The sequence below is a fragment of the Suricata suricatta genome, chromosome 1 (assembly GCF_006229205.1).
Source record: "Suricata suricatta isolate VVHF042 chromosome 1, meerkat_22Aug2017_6uvM2_HiC, whole genome shotgun sequence".
NCBI classification, from domain to species: Eukaryota; Metazoa; Chordata; class Mammalia; order Carnivora; family Herpestidae; genus Suricata; species Suricata suricatta.
In genome coordinates, this window is record NC_043700.1 from 68,939,911 (window position 1) to 68,956,617 (window position 16,707).

Sequence of the window (16,707 nt, forward strand, 5' to 3'; positions counted from 1 at the left end):
AGTTAAAGTTTTTCTCCTGCACTGGTGCTTAATGATAATTTGCAAGTGTCATGAAAAAAATGAGAGCCAAGTAATTTCTGTACTTTAAAATATGAAAATATAATGCCATAAATTCTAAGCTGAAAATAATAGGCAAAAAGATACTCATTTTATTGACCATTTTGTTATTTATTACATATATAAATATGAATATATATAAGTAATATATGTTATAGAGCTGTATAGTTATTTTCTGACCCCTCCTTTTAATAGACACCTCAGTTTATTTTAAATTGTTGGATTCAAGGGGTGCCTGGGTGGCTCAGTTGGTTAAGCATCTGACTTTGGCTTAGGTCATGATCTCAGTCAGGGTTTGTGAGTTCGAGTCCCATATCAGACTTGCTGCTGTCAGCGTGGGGGCCTGATTCAGATGTTCTGTTCCCCTCTCTCTTTGCCCCTCCCCTGCTTGTGATGTGTGCTCTCTCTCAATAAACATTAAAAAAAATTTGTTGGATTCAAGTAAATGGGTTTTCTTAAGCCTCTATATATTCAAGTGTTAAAAAAAAAGTGAATGTTTTGAAACATTCAGCATATAGAAGGACAAATTTACTCCTAATATTTCCCTCTTCTAAGTGGTTAGCATTGGTTCAAAGAAACTCATTAGCTTCTTCCTGGTCATTAAAACAAATTGCTTCACTATGCAAAATTGGCTTTGAAAATAAAAAAAGTAGTAACGGCTCAAAAGAGCCCTAATAAAATTCATATATAGAGACATAAAATGGACTTTGTTCAAGTATAAAGACATATTTGGTCATTCCATTCCTCTGCCTAAAATACTCTAGTGACTTTCCACGGCTCTTTGGCTGAAGACCAAATCGTTGTTGTGGTCTACCAGGCCTTTCATGATCTGCTCTGCTTTCCACTGTGGCCTCAGCTCCAATAACTCTTTTCATCTCTGTGCTTGTTCCTTATATCAACTACCACTTCTCCTCCTCCTCCTCTTGTCTTATCAGACTTCCATTAAGCAAGCTCATTCTACTGATGCATCAAACCAAATGCCAATTATCAGCTTATAGTAGAAACCATAATTATCATAGGATCTTAATACTTGAGGCTTCATGTCCAGCCTAACTTTTCTGTCTGGGTGAACTATGGAGAAAGCAAAATCATATCTGGAAAAGCTTATAAGTGGGGATTGGTTTTTAAGGAAGAGAATGAGAGGGGTACCTGGCTGGCTCAGTAAGTAAGTGTCCAACCTGGCTCAGGTTGTGATCTCATTTTAATGAGTTTGAGCACCGCACTGGGCTCTGTGCTAACAGCTCAGAGCTTGGAGTCTGCTTTGGATTCTCTGTGTGTGTTTCTCTCTGCCACTCCCCAGCACTGGCTGTCTCTCTCTCTCTTTGTCTCTCAAAAAAAATGAATAAACATTAAAAGTTTTTAAAATAAATAAACACTAAAGAATAGAATGAGATAATCTTAATGTTTAGAGATAATCAGGTAAAATAACCTGATGAATCTTTCCCATAATATGGTTACTCTTACCAGTAGAACAAAAATATGGAAGCCTGCTGGTTTGACAGCACGGTGCTTTACTCTGCTTTTCATTGTAAGTGAAATGAAAAATAAAAAAAAGAAAAGGAAACTCTGTTTGGTAGCAATCTCTCTTCTTTTCTGTGGCCTGGGTCTGGATGTGTGTACCTAACATTTGCCTCTCTCTTTATTCTACCTTTCCTGGACTCATCAGCTACCCTTTGGGTTATCATATTTTTGAAAAACCACTCTCACACTTCAAGTGCAATCAGGTTTAGAGGCCATAGAGTCCCATCTTCCCATTGGTAATTTTGCATTAGTCTTCCATGCAATTAAAATGTTAAGGGCAAACTCCATGTATCGATCACAGTAATGACTGTAAAGAGTGTAGGCCTTCTGGAGAGAGTTCTGGAAAACCTAGAGTATTCAAGGAGGGGATTAAGGACCATAGAACTTGAGATGAATCTGACAGTATAGCTCACATTTGGATAAGCAAGAGAGGGAAGAATGGGTAGTGATTCAGGAGAAGCAAACAATATACATGAAGACCTTAAGATGGAAGTTAGTAAACATTTGCAACAAGAAGTTATTTTTTAAAAATATTGGTTTGGGCCAAGATATATAGGTATATAAATATATAGCTATATAGTAAATTCCACATTGAATGAGTATGCTAGACTTTATTTAAGATTTATAAAGGAGATCTCTGAAAACAAATTTTATTATTATTTTGAACTTCACTCACATTGTCAAAGGTATTGAAGGTTGATAACCTGGAGATACAGGGCTGATAATTTGCAGATTGCTGCTCTTGACTTGTTGAGTTCCCCTCCGGTGAGACACCTGCACCTTACTGACTGCTTAGAGAACTTAGTATGTGTTCCTTCAGTTTGCTGCTAACAGACTCAAGTCTGACTCTCACATCAGAAATTTAAAGAGGGGTACCTCAGGGGCTGAGTAGATTAAGCATCTGACTTCAGCTCAGGTCATGATCTCACAGTTTGTGGGTTTGAGCCCTGTGTCGGGCTCTGTGCTGACAGCTCAGAGCCTGGAGTCTGCTTCAGATTCTGTGTTTCCCTCTCTCTGTCCCTTCCCTGCTCACATTCTGTCTCTCTCTCTCAAAAATAAGTAATAAGTTTTTTTTTAATTAAGAAAAAAACTATAGGAATGTAAGAAGCTGATAATGAACTGTCCTGTAATTGCAACCTATAGAAGGTATTCTATCTTCATAGTTGTTCAGATTCTTCCATGTTTTCCAGCAGGCATATTTTTCTCTCTGTGTGTGGAGGGGGTGGCGGGCAGGATTGGTACACATAAAATATGTGTGTTTATGATTATATTCTACATATTGCTCTGTAATCTAACATTCTTACTTAGCAACACCTCATGGATTTTTCACAGAGGAGAATATTTTTAAAATATTTATGCAGTACTAATTTTTAACACACTGAGTTGATACTATAGATTGATTTTTTACAATTTTTCCCATTTTAAATGTAGCATGTAAAATCTTCTTAGATGAAAACATGTATATATATTCTTTTCAGATGCTACATCAGTATTTTATTACAATAATATATCACATTGTATAGAACCATTCATTCTTTTCTTATGCTGTCTCTTTAAGGGTGGAGACTCAGTTTCCTCTCACCATCCCAGCTCTCCCAGAGCCTGCTGAGTTTTTAAAATTCCAAGTTTTAAGTCCTGATGGTTGTAAGAACTCAGTTGGGCTCCTCTGGTTTTCAAAGTCAAATGTTACGGGAATTAGTCCTCCCCCAGTGGGCTCCTGTGTGGGAGTCTCTTTCACTCCCCTTTCCTTACAGGCACTGCCCTTCCCCCTGCAGATGGTCCCTGATTCTGGTCACTTCTGGACCCTGTCTCAGCCCTTCCTCTCCTCTTCCATGTGGCCTCTTCTCTCCATTTAGTTGTGGAGCTTGTTCTACTGGGCTTCAGGTCAGTTTCTGGGTTATTTATAGCGATGAGAGCATTATCTTCTTGTATCCATGGGACAAGGTGAGCCTAGGGTCCTCTTAGGAACTCCTATTCATTCTTTTCTTCATGGATAGTAAAGTTACTTGTGATGCTGCAAAAGGCATCCTCTCTGTTTCTTTCTATGTACTTCTGTAAGCAGAGGGTGGGCTTCTAGGTAACTGAATATGAACAGTTTGCAGTTTGATACATAATGCCTAAGCGCTTTTGAACAGTGTACAGTCCACATCACTTATTATCCGAGTGTTATCACTTAAAGGTTTAACGAACATTAGAGTAAAAACAAGAGGCAATTGTTTTCCTTTCGCATTTCTCTCTCTCTCTCTTTTAAATACAGTTTGAACACTATCATGTTTACTCACGTACCTTTCTTTCTTATTAAACTATCTGTTCTGGGGTTCCTGGTTAGCTCAGTCGGATAAGCGGATAAGCGACCTACTTTGGCTCAGGTCATGATCTCAAGGTCTATGATTTTGAGCCCCACATAGGGAAGGCTCTGAGCTTTTAGGAGCCTAGAATTGGGTTCTGTGCTGACAGCTCAGATCCTGCAACCTGCTTTGGATTCTGTCTCTCCCTCTCTCTCTGCTACTTTCCAGCTCATTCTCTCCCCGCCCACCTTGCTCCCTCTCTCTCTCTCCCTCACTCCCTCTCTCAAAAATAAACAAAAAATAAAACAAACTATCTGTCCTTATCTACTGCTAACCTCACTTTTGGTTTACTTGTATTTTCCCCCTTCGCTGCAGAACTCTTCATTTATTATTAGGATATAAATTATTTCAAAATGTTGTCTTTGATTTTATTTATAAATCTTCAAGTAAATCAATGAACTCATGACTGATAAATGTGACTGGAAGCCAGAAAAGATGAAAAGGTTGTTCTAGGAGTAGGATACAGTAATCTAAATGGAAAAGAACAAGATCTGTCCTGGAAATTCTAGGTATTTCACTGTGCTTAGAGCTACTTTAGAAGATGAAATTTTAGTTTCCTTCCATAGAGTTAGGATCCTGATGCCTGGGCAGATTGTGACCATCCTGCAATCCTGCATTAGCTTAGATGACATTGGATTATGGGGTCACTCTACTATCCCATCATCCTGGGCTGGTGATATGGTCCTAAGTCCTAACAAAGGTGACACAATTTCTGTTTCCTGGTGAATTGATATACTTCCAAGATGTCTAATGTTTAAGCTCTAAGAAAATATTACTTACCTGACAAAATTTGGGGATCATTTTGCAAATATACTCAAGTTCTTGTATTGGAATGTAGAGATAGGGTTCTCTATAGAAAAAAAACCAGTAGGAGAGAAAGGAAGGAAGGGAGGGAAGAAGGCAGGAAGGAGGACAGGAAGGAAGGAAAAAAGGAAGGAAGAGATTTATTATAAGGAATCAGCTCATGTAATTATGAAGGCAAAAAAAGAATACACCCCAAGATCTGCAAGTGAGTTGGTGAACTGGAGACCCAGGGGAACTGATGCTGTAGTTCTAGTCTGACGGCTGGCGGTCTGAAGACTTAGGAAGAGTCGAGGTTTCAGTATAATTCTGAGGCTGGAAAAAAGAAAACAAAACAGAACAGAACAAAACAAAACAGTTTCAGCTCAAAGGCAGTCAGTCATGAGGAATCGCCCTTACTCAGGGAAGTGTCAGCCTTTCTGCTGTATTGAGGCCTTCAACTTCAACTGATTGGATGAGGCCCAACCACACCAGGGAGAGCAACCCGCTGCAATTAGTCTACCCATTTAAACATTAATCTCATCCAAATCACCATCACAGAAACATGCAGCATAATGTTTGACCAGATGTTTGGGCACCCCATGGTGCACCCCAGTCAAGGTGACATGAAATTAACACAGAGTAGCGTTAGCAGATTGGGTGTTACTGTTGTTTATCAGTATTTATTGCATGTTCCCTGTTTTTCAATTCTTTCCTTCCCCTACCCAGGAATTATTTACTTAACATCAACTCTTAGTCATTTGGAATCTACTACACTTTTGCTGATGGTCTGTGCTCGAGATGGTGGTGGGCTCACATCTGCCATTAATGCTGACGTCACTATCCACGTTCATCAGACAGTGCTGGCACCCGCTGAATTCGAAAGGCCTAAGTATACTTTCTCAGTTTATGAAGATGTACCTGAAGACAGTCCTGTGGGAACAGTGAAAGCAAAAGAATCCTTGAGTAAGTACTTCTTATGCCCTGTTAAAACCCATAATTGGAATCAGTTCTTGTGTTTTCTTAGGCTGTGCAATCTTGAATGAATCTTTTCCTCTCTCCATGCAAGAAAAATGGAAACCACACAATGTGACTCACTCTTTGTTCTTTCAACATTATTTCTATCCTACAATTTTTCCTAGTCAAAAAATAGTAGATATTTTTAAAAGTTTAAAACAATGCAGAATGATTATAATGTAGAAAGTATACATCTATAACCCACTCCTCCAAACACACACATGTACACAGACACTTAAAAAAATTTTTATGAAAATACATCCTACTGCATTTTTGTTTTACAACTACCCATTTCCCTCCACTTTATAGATGGAGGACAGTTTTCCAAGTAACTGGACATCATTCTGTTTCATTAAAAAAAAAGGTTGAATAGTACTTTGACTTAGATATAAACCTATTTTCCTATTAACTTGAATGATTTACAGTCACTTTTTGCTAGTCCTAATAATGCTGCTGCAAATATCCATGTGTTCCTTACAGAGATTTCTCTGCAGGGTAAATTCCTGGATGTGAATTACTTGTCTAAAGATCTTGTCCTGCTCACAGTCTACTTCTCTGTCCTCTCTTCCTTTCCTTTCTGTTTTCTGGGGGGTATTTGCCATTCCGAGGTAGATATCATGGAGAAGCATCAAGCATAAACTTACCCTGTCTTCCTCAAATACGTAAAACAGGCATCCAAATTATTTTCTGAATATCTTTCCCTTTACTTAATGCAAAACTCTGAGAGGAAGAGAGTGTGAAACCTGTGGTTTACTCCTTGTCTACTGGACATTACCCTTGTTCACTAATCCATCTCAACCATGTATCCACTTTCCAGTAGATTCTGGAGAGCTGAGGAAGATGTAACACATTGCAGTGTTTTCCATGGATCTAGTATAGATTCATGCTTTCAGTTTTCAGTATTTCCAGTAGGTACATTCTCTTGGCATATGGTAACTGTTTTCTCTTTCTCTGCCCCCACTCTCACTCCTCCCCCCGCTTTTTTTCAGATTTCTCGGAGCCAGTTTCTTACAGAATCTCCTCTGGTGATCTGGACAGGAAGTTCTCCATTCACCCATGGCTGGGCGTCATTCGAACCCGGAAGCCTCTGGATCATGAAACCCAGCCCGTGGTTGTGCTCACAGTACAGGCGCAGCTCAGCGGCTCCCCCGCCTACAGCAGTACAGAGGTCAACATAACTGTAATCGATGTCAATGACAACCATCCAGTATTTCCCAAAGCCTCTGATGAGGTGAAAATATCCCAGACCACACTGCCTGGCACAGCCTTGTACCTTGCCCGGGCACAAGACAAAGACAGCGGGCAGAATGGATTCATCCGATATACCATTGCAAGCCAGAATCCAAGCATCTTTTCCATTGACTCGGGGCTTGGTGTTGTGTACCTCAATGAGAGTCTGGGAAGTGGTCCCCAGAAATGCACGCTAACTCTCATGGCCCAGGACCTGGGCGTTCCTCCTCAGGCATCCCTGTTAGTGCTGACAGTTGTGATCGAAGAACGAGAGCAAAGCCCATCTTTGACTTTTGGAAACTTGGTCTATCAAGCAGAAGTTAGTGAGTCTCTCTCACCGATGACCCAAATACTGCAAGTCCAGGCCTACCCACTTGGGCCTCAGCGCGCAAGCTCGCTGCCCCTGTACTTGCTGGGACCCAGCGCAGACTCCGCCATGTTTGGCATCCGCCCTCACACAGGTTGGATTTATTTGCGGCGACAGCTTGACTATGAATCCACACAGATATATAATTTTAGAGTGTTTGCCTGGATCCCGGAGGACAGATTGTCGCAAAATGTGAGCACTTCAGTAATTGTTCATGTCCTCGATGAGAATGACAATTCCCCTACCTTCTTGCATGATGTGTTGTTTTTGAAAGTCGAGGAGAGCCCTGTTCCCCAAGGGGTAATAGACAAAATTACAGCAATTGACAGAGACTCGGGAAAGAATGGACAGCTGTCATATTTCCTTTTGTCTGATGGAAAATTCTTCAAGATGAATCCTAATACAGGTAGCATTTTGTAGCTTCCACTTACTCCTTTAAGATAAAAATTAACAGAACTCAAATCTTTTAGTTATAACAGTTATAACATTAGTACAAACGTAGTGAAAGTTAGTTTTTAGGAGATACCTTGTTCAGTTAGAGTATTGTGATTTTAAAATGAAGTCAAAATTGAGTAGAATTTTACCTGTAATGATTCATTCTTCTCTTCCCTCATGCCCACATATGGCCAATATATGGTTCTTATTCTGAATTAGAGGTCTGGTCAGAATTGGACTGAATGAATCTTTGTGCAAAGTCTAATTTCCCCCCAACCATTCTTCTTTGCTTATAGATGTTTCTTTTTCTTTTAATGCCAACTATTTTATAAAAGATAAATGTCATCAATATAAAACTAAAAAATAACCCATCAGGTAAGATTTCAAAATCACTCTATTGATGTATTTCCCCATTTTCATTCTGATAAGTGAAGCGTGGTGAAAGGGCAAATATTTCCACTGAGTTTTTCCCCCAAGTTTTCATTATGAAGTTACATGTAAAAATCCTATTATGTTTTTAAATTTGTATTTCAGACACAAGGATTTTATTTCATTCTGCAACCACCTACACATGAAATCTGTTTATATTGCAATCATATAGTTGAGGAAACGGACACTCAGATAGCTCAAGTAACATGCCCAAGGTTATGGAACTAGAAGGAAATAAAGGAGGCCTCCACTTCACACAACTCCAGGAGATACTGGTTATGTCGTAACCTTTATAACTGGTACCCCATCCCCTATAGCGGGACAGAATTTGAACTCAGTTCTGATTAACCTCAGCCTTTATAAAGTGCCCGTTATGTGAATTAGGAACAGGTGCCCCTTCCTCCAGCAGATGGAGCTTTACACCAGGGCACCTGACTTGCCCGAAGACTGGGAACTGGGTTTCAGCTCCCATTCACTCTCAAGCTGAGACGCCCTCTGCAGGCCACAAGGTGCACAGCTCTACAGGGTGACCTGCTTGCTCTTTACTTCCCCACGGTAGACCTCTTTGTAGACCTTCTAATTCACTTGTGGAGGTTTTTTCATTTGGTATCTTAAAAATTAATTAATTAAAATGTACAGTTGACGCCCCCTTGGTTTACTCTCTCCTACAATTATTCCAGCACCGTGATTCAGAAACACAAGGTATCCTTTCCTTGAATTGCTGTATGGCTTTTAAGCAAGTAGCTTAACCTGAGAACTCAGTTTCCTCACCATGAACAAGGGATAATTCCTGCCTGCCATGCTTTGTGTCCTGCTCTGAAGGGAAGAGAGCTAGGGTCAGTGAAGCGACTTGGAGGACGACCTTCTCTATTCCCATTCACCGGAGAGGAGTGCAGTGCCGCAACCCAGGGGCTGAGGGCGCCCTTCAGAGCATGGTGGGCGTGCCTGGTGCTCTGAGCGCGGTCTGTGGTGCCCGAGACCAGCTCCCGTGGACGCCTGCCTTGGCAGTCCCCCCCCCCCGCCCCCACCCCGTGCAACACCACGCTGGGCTTCACAGTCTTCGTCGCCACTGACTTGCAGACTGCTACGTGTCAATCAGCGTTAGCTCATCAAATAAAAATGTGCTTGCCATTCAGGGTGTAGGGTTTTCAGAGGAGAAGTACAGTTTGGTACTTTAAAAATCCACGTGCCTTGTATGTGATTTTTGTTAAAAAAAAAAATCTCGTAAACACTACATAAATGGAGTTTATATAGCCAATACTGAATTAGGTTCAACAATTCAGCACCTTACCCAAATGTGAATTTTCATTTCTCTCACTCTTTGTTTCGCTTTACACACTATCATTTCCTTTGGATGAAGCAGCTGGAAGTCCCTTCGTATTGACTTTCTCACCAATAGGTATTTCCATAAATAGTGAAGAAAGAAATGGCGGTGGAACTCTGTAGCAGCCCCTGGGCTTTGGGAGAGAACACGTGGCTTCCAAAGCCTGTGGCAACAGGTAGAAGCAGCTACGATCAGCCCAGGTCTCCATGGCTGAAACATGAGGGACGTTGCCCGAAAAACAGTTCTGAGCAAGAAGGTGGAAAATAAGGCTTGTGAAGCTTTGAGTTGTTTGGGAAGTCACTATCCATTGCTACACATATATTTTGTCATATAACAGTAAATAGCTATTTACATAAAAGATAATGTATTTGATTTCCAGGAAGGTATTTTAGCCTTTTTGAAGTACTGATAGCAACTGTCATGTTTTTAATAATGTACAGCTTCCAAAACACTTTTAAATTTATGATTGTATTTGTTTCTGGTAGCCCTAGGGGTAGGCTAGAGAGAGGCCCTTCCATGTCTGAGGTGGAGAAACTGAGACCAAAACCCAGAACGTGTAATGTCAGCTGCTTTTCATTATTTTATAGAGCAGGATGAAGAAGGGGGCACCTTGGTGGCTAAGTTGGTTAAGTGTTGACTTCGGCTCAGGTCATGTTCTCACAGCTCTTGAGTTCGAGGCCCTCGTTGGGCTCTGAGCGGACAGCTCAAAGCCTGGAGCCTGCTTCCGATTCTGTGTCTTGCTCTTTCTCTACCCCTCCCCCACTCATGCTCTGTTACTCTCTTTCAAAAATGAATAAACATTAAAAAGGGATTAAAAATAAATAATTTAAAAAGAAGGATATGCTGTAATTTTAAATCTTCTAAATTATTACAAAATTCCCAGAGTACTTATCATTTATTTTTATGAATTTATTTCTTTTTAGTTTAAATGGTTGATGGTAGGTAGTTTGATATACAAAGAGGGACAAATGTAAAGTGGCATTTTCAGGAGAAACTTCAGGAAATTTAGCAGTGGAGTCAAACTACTAATGTACATCATCTTGGAAACTGTGCATTCACTCTGAGTTTTCTGTCTGGTTTTCCTTTCTGTGATTTGGATGTGGTTCATAATGGCAAGATTCTAGTGCATAGTGATGGCCTCTTTTGTTCTACTCCGTGTTCCTTAGGCGAATTGATCAGTTGGGTGGCATTGGACCACGAGCATCAGGGGCACCATCAGGTGACCGTCCTAGTGACAGACCATGGCTCCCCACCACGAAACACCAGCATGGTGGTTTATGTCTCAGTCACGGACATCAATGACAACAGGCCGTATTTCCCACAGTGTCTCCCTGGAAAGGAATTGCACGTCAAGGTTTGTAGAGTGAAGTAGCCTTGAAATGAATTTTTAATGTTCTTAGTCATTTGTTTTGAGCACCATCTTGTGGTAAAAAGTGTGAACTTATCAAATCACCCTTGGTGTGGCAACATGTACATTTCCAGAAGATCTAGAAATTATTCACGTGTAAAAAAAAAATAAAAACCCACCCATAAATTTAAAAAGGTAAGATGATTGTATGTGCTACTTGGGACCACACATCTAGTTTTATGATAATGCAGTTTTGCCCATTGCACACAAACATAATCATGTCTCATTGGCAGGGATTCTCAGGTGTGGATTGTTTTTCCAGTAACTTGCATGCGTCTCTTTGTGCAGAGCTCCTTATGGGTGGTTCGTACCCATTTCTAAGCTGGTTAGTTAAATATAGGGGAACAAGTTGTAGCTATAAAGTAGAGTGCAACCAGAGATTATAAAGTTTGATCTTTGGTAGCACATGCAGAAATTTCTCATTATTATCTATCTTATTTCATCTTTTTCATTTCCACATTTTCTGTGTTTTATAGTATACATAAGTTAGAATGTATATGTACATAATAAATATTTCCTGGGGATACTTATATTTTTTTTAACAAATTGGGTTATATGAAGAAAAAGTTTGGAAGCTGTTACCCCAAAACAACTGAACAAACACTCAAATTGTGCTCAGATATGCATATTGAAAAACTAAAAAAAAAAAAAAAAAAGGTACTGAGACAGTTAGTAGCTTTAAAATCATCTTCAAAAGCTGTATTTAAAGAAAATTCTACCAAAGCAAAGCATTATTATAGTAGCATTTTGATTTTAATTATATCATTAAAATACTCCATGGCAGGATAACTGGATTCTACACTTGGAGTTCAACTCCACAATGTACATTTCAAAATCCTCTGAAAGTTCCGATTAACTGATGAGGGACGTTACCTATATGGGGTGCGTTTCCTGAGATAAAGGTTTATATCAATTTCTAGCATATTTGGAGAATGAGAAGATGCTAGAATTCTTAAAATATGTCCAAAATCTAAGATCATTTAATCAATTTAATTTTGTTCCTCAAAATTAATTTAAATGCTGCAAATAATTTGTCCAAATTGAGTGAAAGATTTTAATTTATAGTGTTTCTCTTCAGGGATTTGCATTTATGTAAAAATTATTTAAATAATTTATGTGGTAGACATTTGAGTTATATGTGGAGTTTAAAATAGTTTTCAAAATGCATAGTAATGTGTTCTTTTACTTTAAGATTCATATTTTTTTCTAAAATTTCACTAATTTTTAAGCCGTTTGTTTTAATGACAGGTTCTGGAAGGTCAACCAGTAAATATGTTGGTTACAACGGTGTTTGCAAAGGATTTTGACAAAGGAAACAACGCAGAGATTGTATATTCAATATCTTCAGGTAAACGTCACCCTTCAAAAGCATTAGGAGCTTTTAAAATTTCCTCTTTTGTCTACCAACTATCTACTTTCTTCTGCGAAAATAGTTAATGTTGAAAATAACTCCAGGCGCAAACAAAATAAATTTGTTATTTTCTAGAATCACCTTTATTTAAAAAAAATAACTTAAATCTTTAATGTAAAATAGTAGTAGTTTTTGTGTGTCCCAAATAGAAACCAACCAACCATCCACCGTAAATGAGTCATTTTCAGTAATCTTGAAATGTGAATCGACTTTTATTGAAAGTAAAAGTATTTAGTGAATCAGAATTGTATTAAGCATAAAGAAATATGATTATGAATACCACAAATCTATGAATCTCTATGAAGACTATATATCCTTAAGGTCAAAGTAAATCATACCTGGAAAATACCACACATGTTCATATATGTATGTGTATGTTGGAACTTCCTATCTATATTTTTGTTTTAGAATGTACAGGTCTCAGATTTGTTCCAGGGATAAGCTTCAGTTGGCATTGCATTTTACACTATTTTTTATTATTTTCCTTTTTTTTAAAATTTTAATATTTGTTTATTTATTTTAGAGAGAGACAGAGTGTGAGTCAGGGAGAGGAAGAGAGAGCGGGTGACATGGAACCTGAAGCAGGCTCCAGGCTCTGAGCTGTCAGCATATAGAGCCTGACGTGGGGCTCAAACTTACTAACCTTGCAATCATGACCTCAGGGGAAGTCGAACGCTCAACTGACTGAGCCACCCATGCAGTGTAATAGCTTTATAGCTATTTTTAAAGATATTTGTTGGTGGGGCACTTGGGTGATGCAGTTGGTTAAGCGTCTGACTTTAGCTCAGGTCATGATCTCACAGTTCATGAGTTTGAGCCCTGCATTGGGCTCTGTGTGACAGCTCAGAGCTGGAGCCTGTTTCAAATTCTGTCTCCCTCTCTCCCTGCCCATCCCTCGCTCATGCGCTTTCTCTCTCTCTCTCTCTCTCTCTCTCTCTCTCTCTCTCTCTCTCTCCCCCCCTCCCCCTCCCTCCCTCCCTCCCTCCCTCCCTCTCTCTCTCTCTCTCAAAAATAAATAAACATGAAAAAATTTAAAGATATTTCTTGTTTTTCATGTTTGTCACATAGGAAAGCAAGAGATAACATTACCCGCTATGCAGATAATGTGTACATGGAAAATCCCAGCGACCCTGCAGTCAAACCATTGGAATGAATATGATAGAAAACTTATGAAAACTGTGTCAATATATAAAAACCACTAACATTTTAAAAACTAAGCAGAGTTTTGAGGCACATGGGTGGCTCAGTCAGTTGAGCGTCTGACTTTGGCTCAGGTCATGATCTCGCAGTCTGTGGGTTTGAGCCCCGTGTCAAAGAAAACCATAGGGTTTGGGGGTAGATTTACTATGAAGTAATTGAGTTTAAATTTTAGGGTCTTCACCTGAAGGGCTCCTCTGGGATGGGAGTAGGGGGCAGTGAACAATTTATATTTGTAATATTGTTCTATTTTTCTTAAAGAGAGCCCCTTATAGCACCTCCCTTATAGTTGGTTGAGCATCTGACTTCAGCTCAGGTCACGATCTCATGGTTTGTGAGTTCAAGCCCCATGTTGAACTCTGTGCTGATAGCACAGAACCTGGAGCCTGCTTTGGATTCTCTGTGTCTCTGTCTCTGTCCCTCCTTCATTCATTCTCTGTCTCTGTCTCTCTCTCTCTCTCAAAAATAAGTAAACATTAAAAAATTAAAAATAAGTAAAAAATAAAGAATAAAAAGTAAAAAAAATAAAATAAAACATAATATGTTTTAACCCCCTACCCCCAGTCAGGATCATCCTGATAGGAGTATAGGGAGACAAATCTCAATGAAAGACATTCAAGACCTTTATGTAGAAAATAGCAAAATATTAATGAAAGAGTTTAAGAATGAAATGAAAAGACATATCATGTTCATGCTTGGGAAAGTTCAAGATCCTAAAGACAATGTGATGGCTTGTTGAGTGCTAATGAGCCTGCTACAGACACACACACACACACACACACACACACACACACACACACAGGGACATTAATATATTAAGCTCTAATCCTGCTCTATAACCATTATTTAGGAAGAAACAAAACCATGCTATATATTACTTATGAATATATGGACTAGACACATAAACCACCACTTTGAGAAAAGGGGCTAGTTAACGAGAAGGAGAAGAATGTGATGCATTAGTATATACCCAGATCCTCCCTCCACTCTGTCATTTATTAGAAACTTAATAACTTTTGTGAATTGACAAGTTTGGAAACGTTTGAATGGATGCTCATCATATATTTCCAAATGTTTGAAATATGCATTATATTTAAACCTTAGCTTCTAGAATGATAGTTGATGCAGAGCAATAAGAAAAATAATGGTATATATTAGGTTATTCATACCTTTGCTTTTACTTCATCCAGTTGCCAAATAGAGGAAATTATAAAATAAAACAAAAATAAATAAAATACAAATAAAGACATGTATAGCATTCATGAAAATTTCCTACAGTATTCTTGTTAAGAATTAAATAAATGGATCAAGGCATAGAAATCACAAATAGAGGTTACATAATTTCCCACTCTACCCTACAACTGTCTCCCTTTTTTAAAAAAAAATATTTATTTACTTTTGAGAGAGAGAGACAATGAGCAGGGGAGGGGCAGAGAGGTGACACAAAACTCCAAGCAGGCTCCAGGCTCTGAGCTGTCAGCACAGAGTTCAACATGGGGCTTGAACTCACAAACCGTGAGATCATGACCTGAGCTGAAGTCAGATGCTCAACCTACTGAGCCACCCAGGCACCCTTCTATCTTCCAACTTTCTTAAGAGCAGAAATTACTTTATATTTATCTTTTTATCTCCTATAACTAGTAAAGTATCTGTTTGGTGATAATGACTCATCAAAGTTGAACAAAAGAATGAAAGAGCCACTAGCTCAGGCTTTGTCTTACATTTTTTGGATTCTTTGAAGTGTTTAGATTTTATGAAAGAATAAATCTGTTTATTAAAGAATATAAACATAAAAAAGATCTCTATATAACCAATTTGATTAGAAGTATCAGGGGCACCTGGGTGGCTCAGTCGGTTAAGCATCTGCCTTTGGCTCAGGTCATGATCTCATGATTCATGGGTTCAAGCCCCGCATCGGGCTCTGGGCTGACGGCTAGGTCAGAGCCTGGAGCCTACTTCAGATTCTGTGTCTCCCTCTCTCTCTCTGCCCCTCCCCTGCTCGTGCTGTCTCTCTCTCTCTCAAAAATAAATAAAAAGATTTAAAAATTAAAAAAATAAGAAGTGTCAGTGTGGACTTATAACATATTTTAGTGTGTGCACGTGTGTATTCTCTGTCCACTGAAAAAGGCCTAAAACAATGACTGGCCCAGAAGCAATAAGCACCCCTCATGTTTAGAATATAACCTCCCAGGGGCACCTGCTTACACCCCATCTCTCTCTGTCTCTTAGAAATAAATAAACATTAAAAAATTAAAAAGAAGAACATAGCATCCCAATATCATGTTCTACCTAAAGGAACCAGGAATCACTGAAGAAACAGCTGACTCCAGATCTTGGACAGGAAATCTGTAAGATGAGTCTGTTGCGTTTTGTCATAACAGATACAGGAAAGCTACTACAGGCTACTAGGCTCATATCAGAAAAGCTCAGGAATCAACTTTAAGAGGATCCCACTGTTCAAAGAAGGGACAGTTTGAACATCACTAAGAGTTATAATGGCAATAGATTGAAACCCTGCTAATGTGTTTAAATTCATGCCCAATGATTCTTAGAACCTAAACAAACCTTCTATTGTCATAGTTGGAGCCCTAGACAATGTTAGTGAATGAATCCGTTATTTTGAGCACTGTTAACAAAAAGTTTAGCATCAAGTATTTATGCTGACTTTCCTATGATGAACTGTTCCATTGGGTTACCACTATGTAGGTGAGAAGTTTCTCTTTATTACTATATTCCAGTGAATAAATGAAGAATGGATGACAGACTCAGAATATTGTACTTTGAAACACCAAATGTGTCTTTAGTGTATGGTGGCTGTACATCACTGGGGGCCAACATCGAAAAAGGAGGTTATCAGACATGTGCTTCTGAAGGAAAATGCAAAACAGCACTTTATGAAGTAATCTTGCCCCCCCCCTTCAAATAGGGACTCTATGTTGAACCTGAACTGAGCTTACCAAAAAAAATAAATAAATAAAATTAAAAAAAAATAAGAAAAGAAAGGGAAAGAAAGAAAAAGGAAAAAAAGACCATTGTGAGACCATCGAAGTTTAAAACTGGCTATATATATTTGATGAGATTAGGAGATAATTATTTAAAAATTTTTAATGTTCATTTTTGAGAGAGAGAGAGAGAGAGAGACAGAGCATGAGCAGGGGATGGGCAGAGAAAGAGAGGGAGACA

General features: G+C 38.9%; 1 protein-coding gene across 1 annotated transcript in view; it reads left to right on the plus strand.

The window, feature by feature from the left end:
* DCHS2 (dachsous cadherin-related 2) overlaps window positions 1-16,707 on the plus strand; it is a 130,631-nt gene that overhangs the window by 26,888 nt on the left and 87,036 nt on the right. The window contains 7 exon segments of the mRNA XM_029950767.1: window positions 5,436-5,672; window positions 6,713-7,726; window positions 8,451-8,494; window positions 8,497-8,527; window positions 8,530-8,574; window positions 10,675-10,862; window positions 12,165-12,264. Coding sequence (XP_029806627.1) covers window positions 5,436-5,672; window positions 6,713-7,726; window positions 8,451-8,494; window positions 8,497-8,527; window positions 8,530-8,574; window positions 10,675-10,862; window positions 12,165-12,264 — 1,659 coding nt within the window.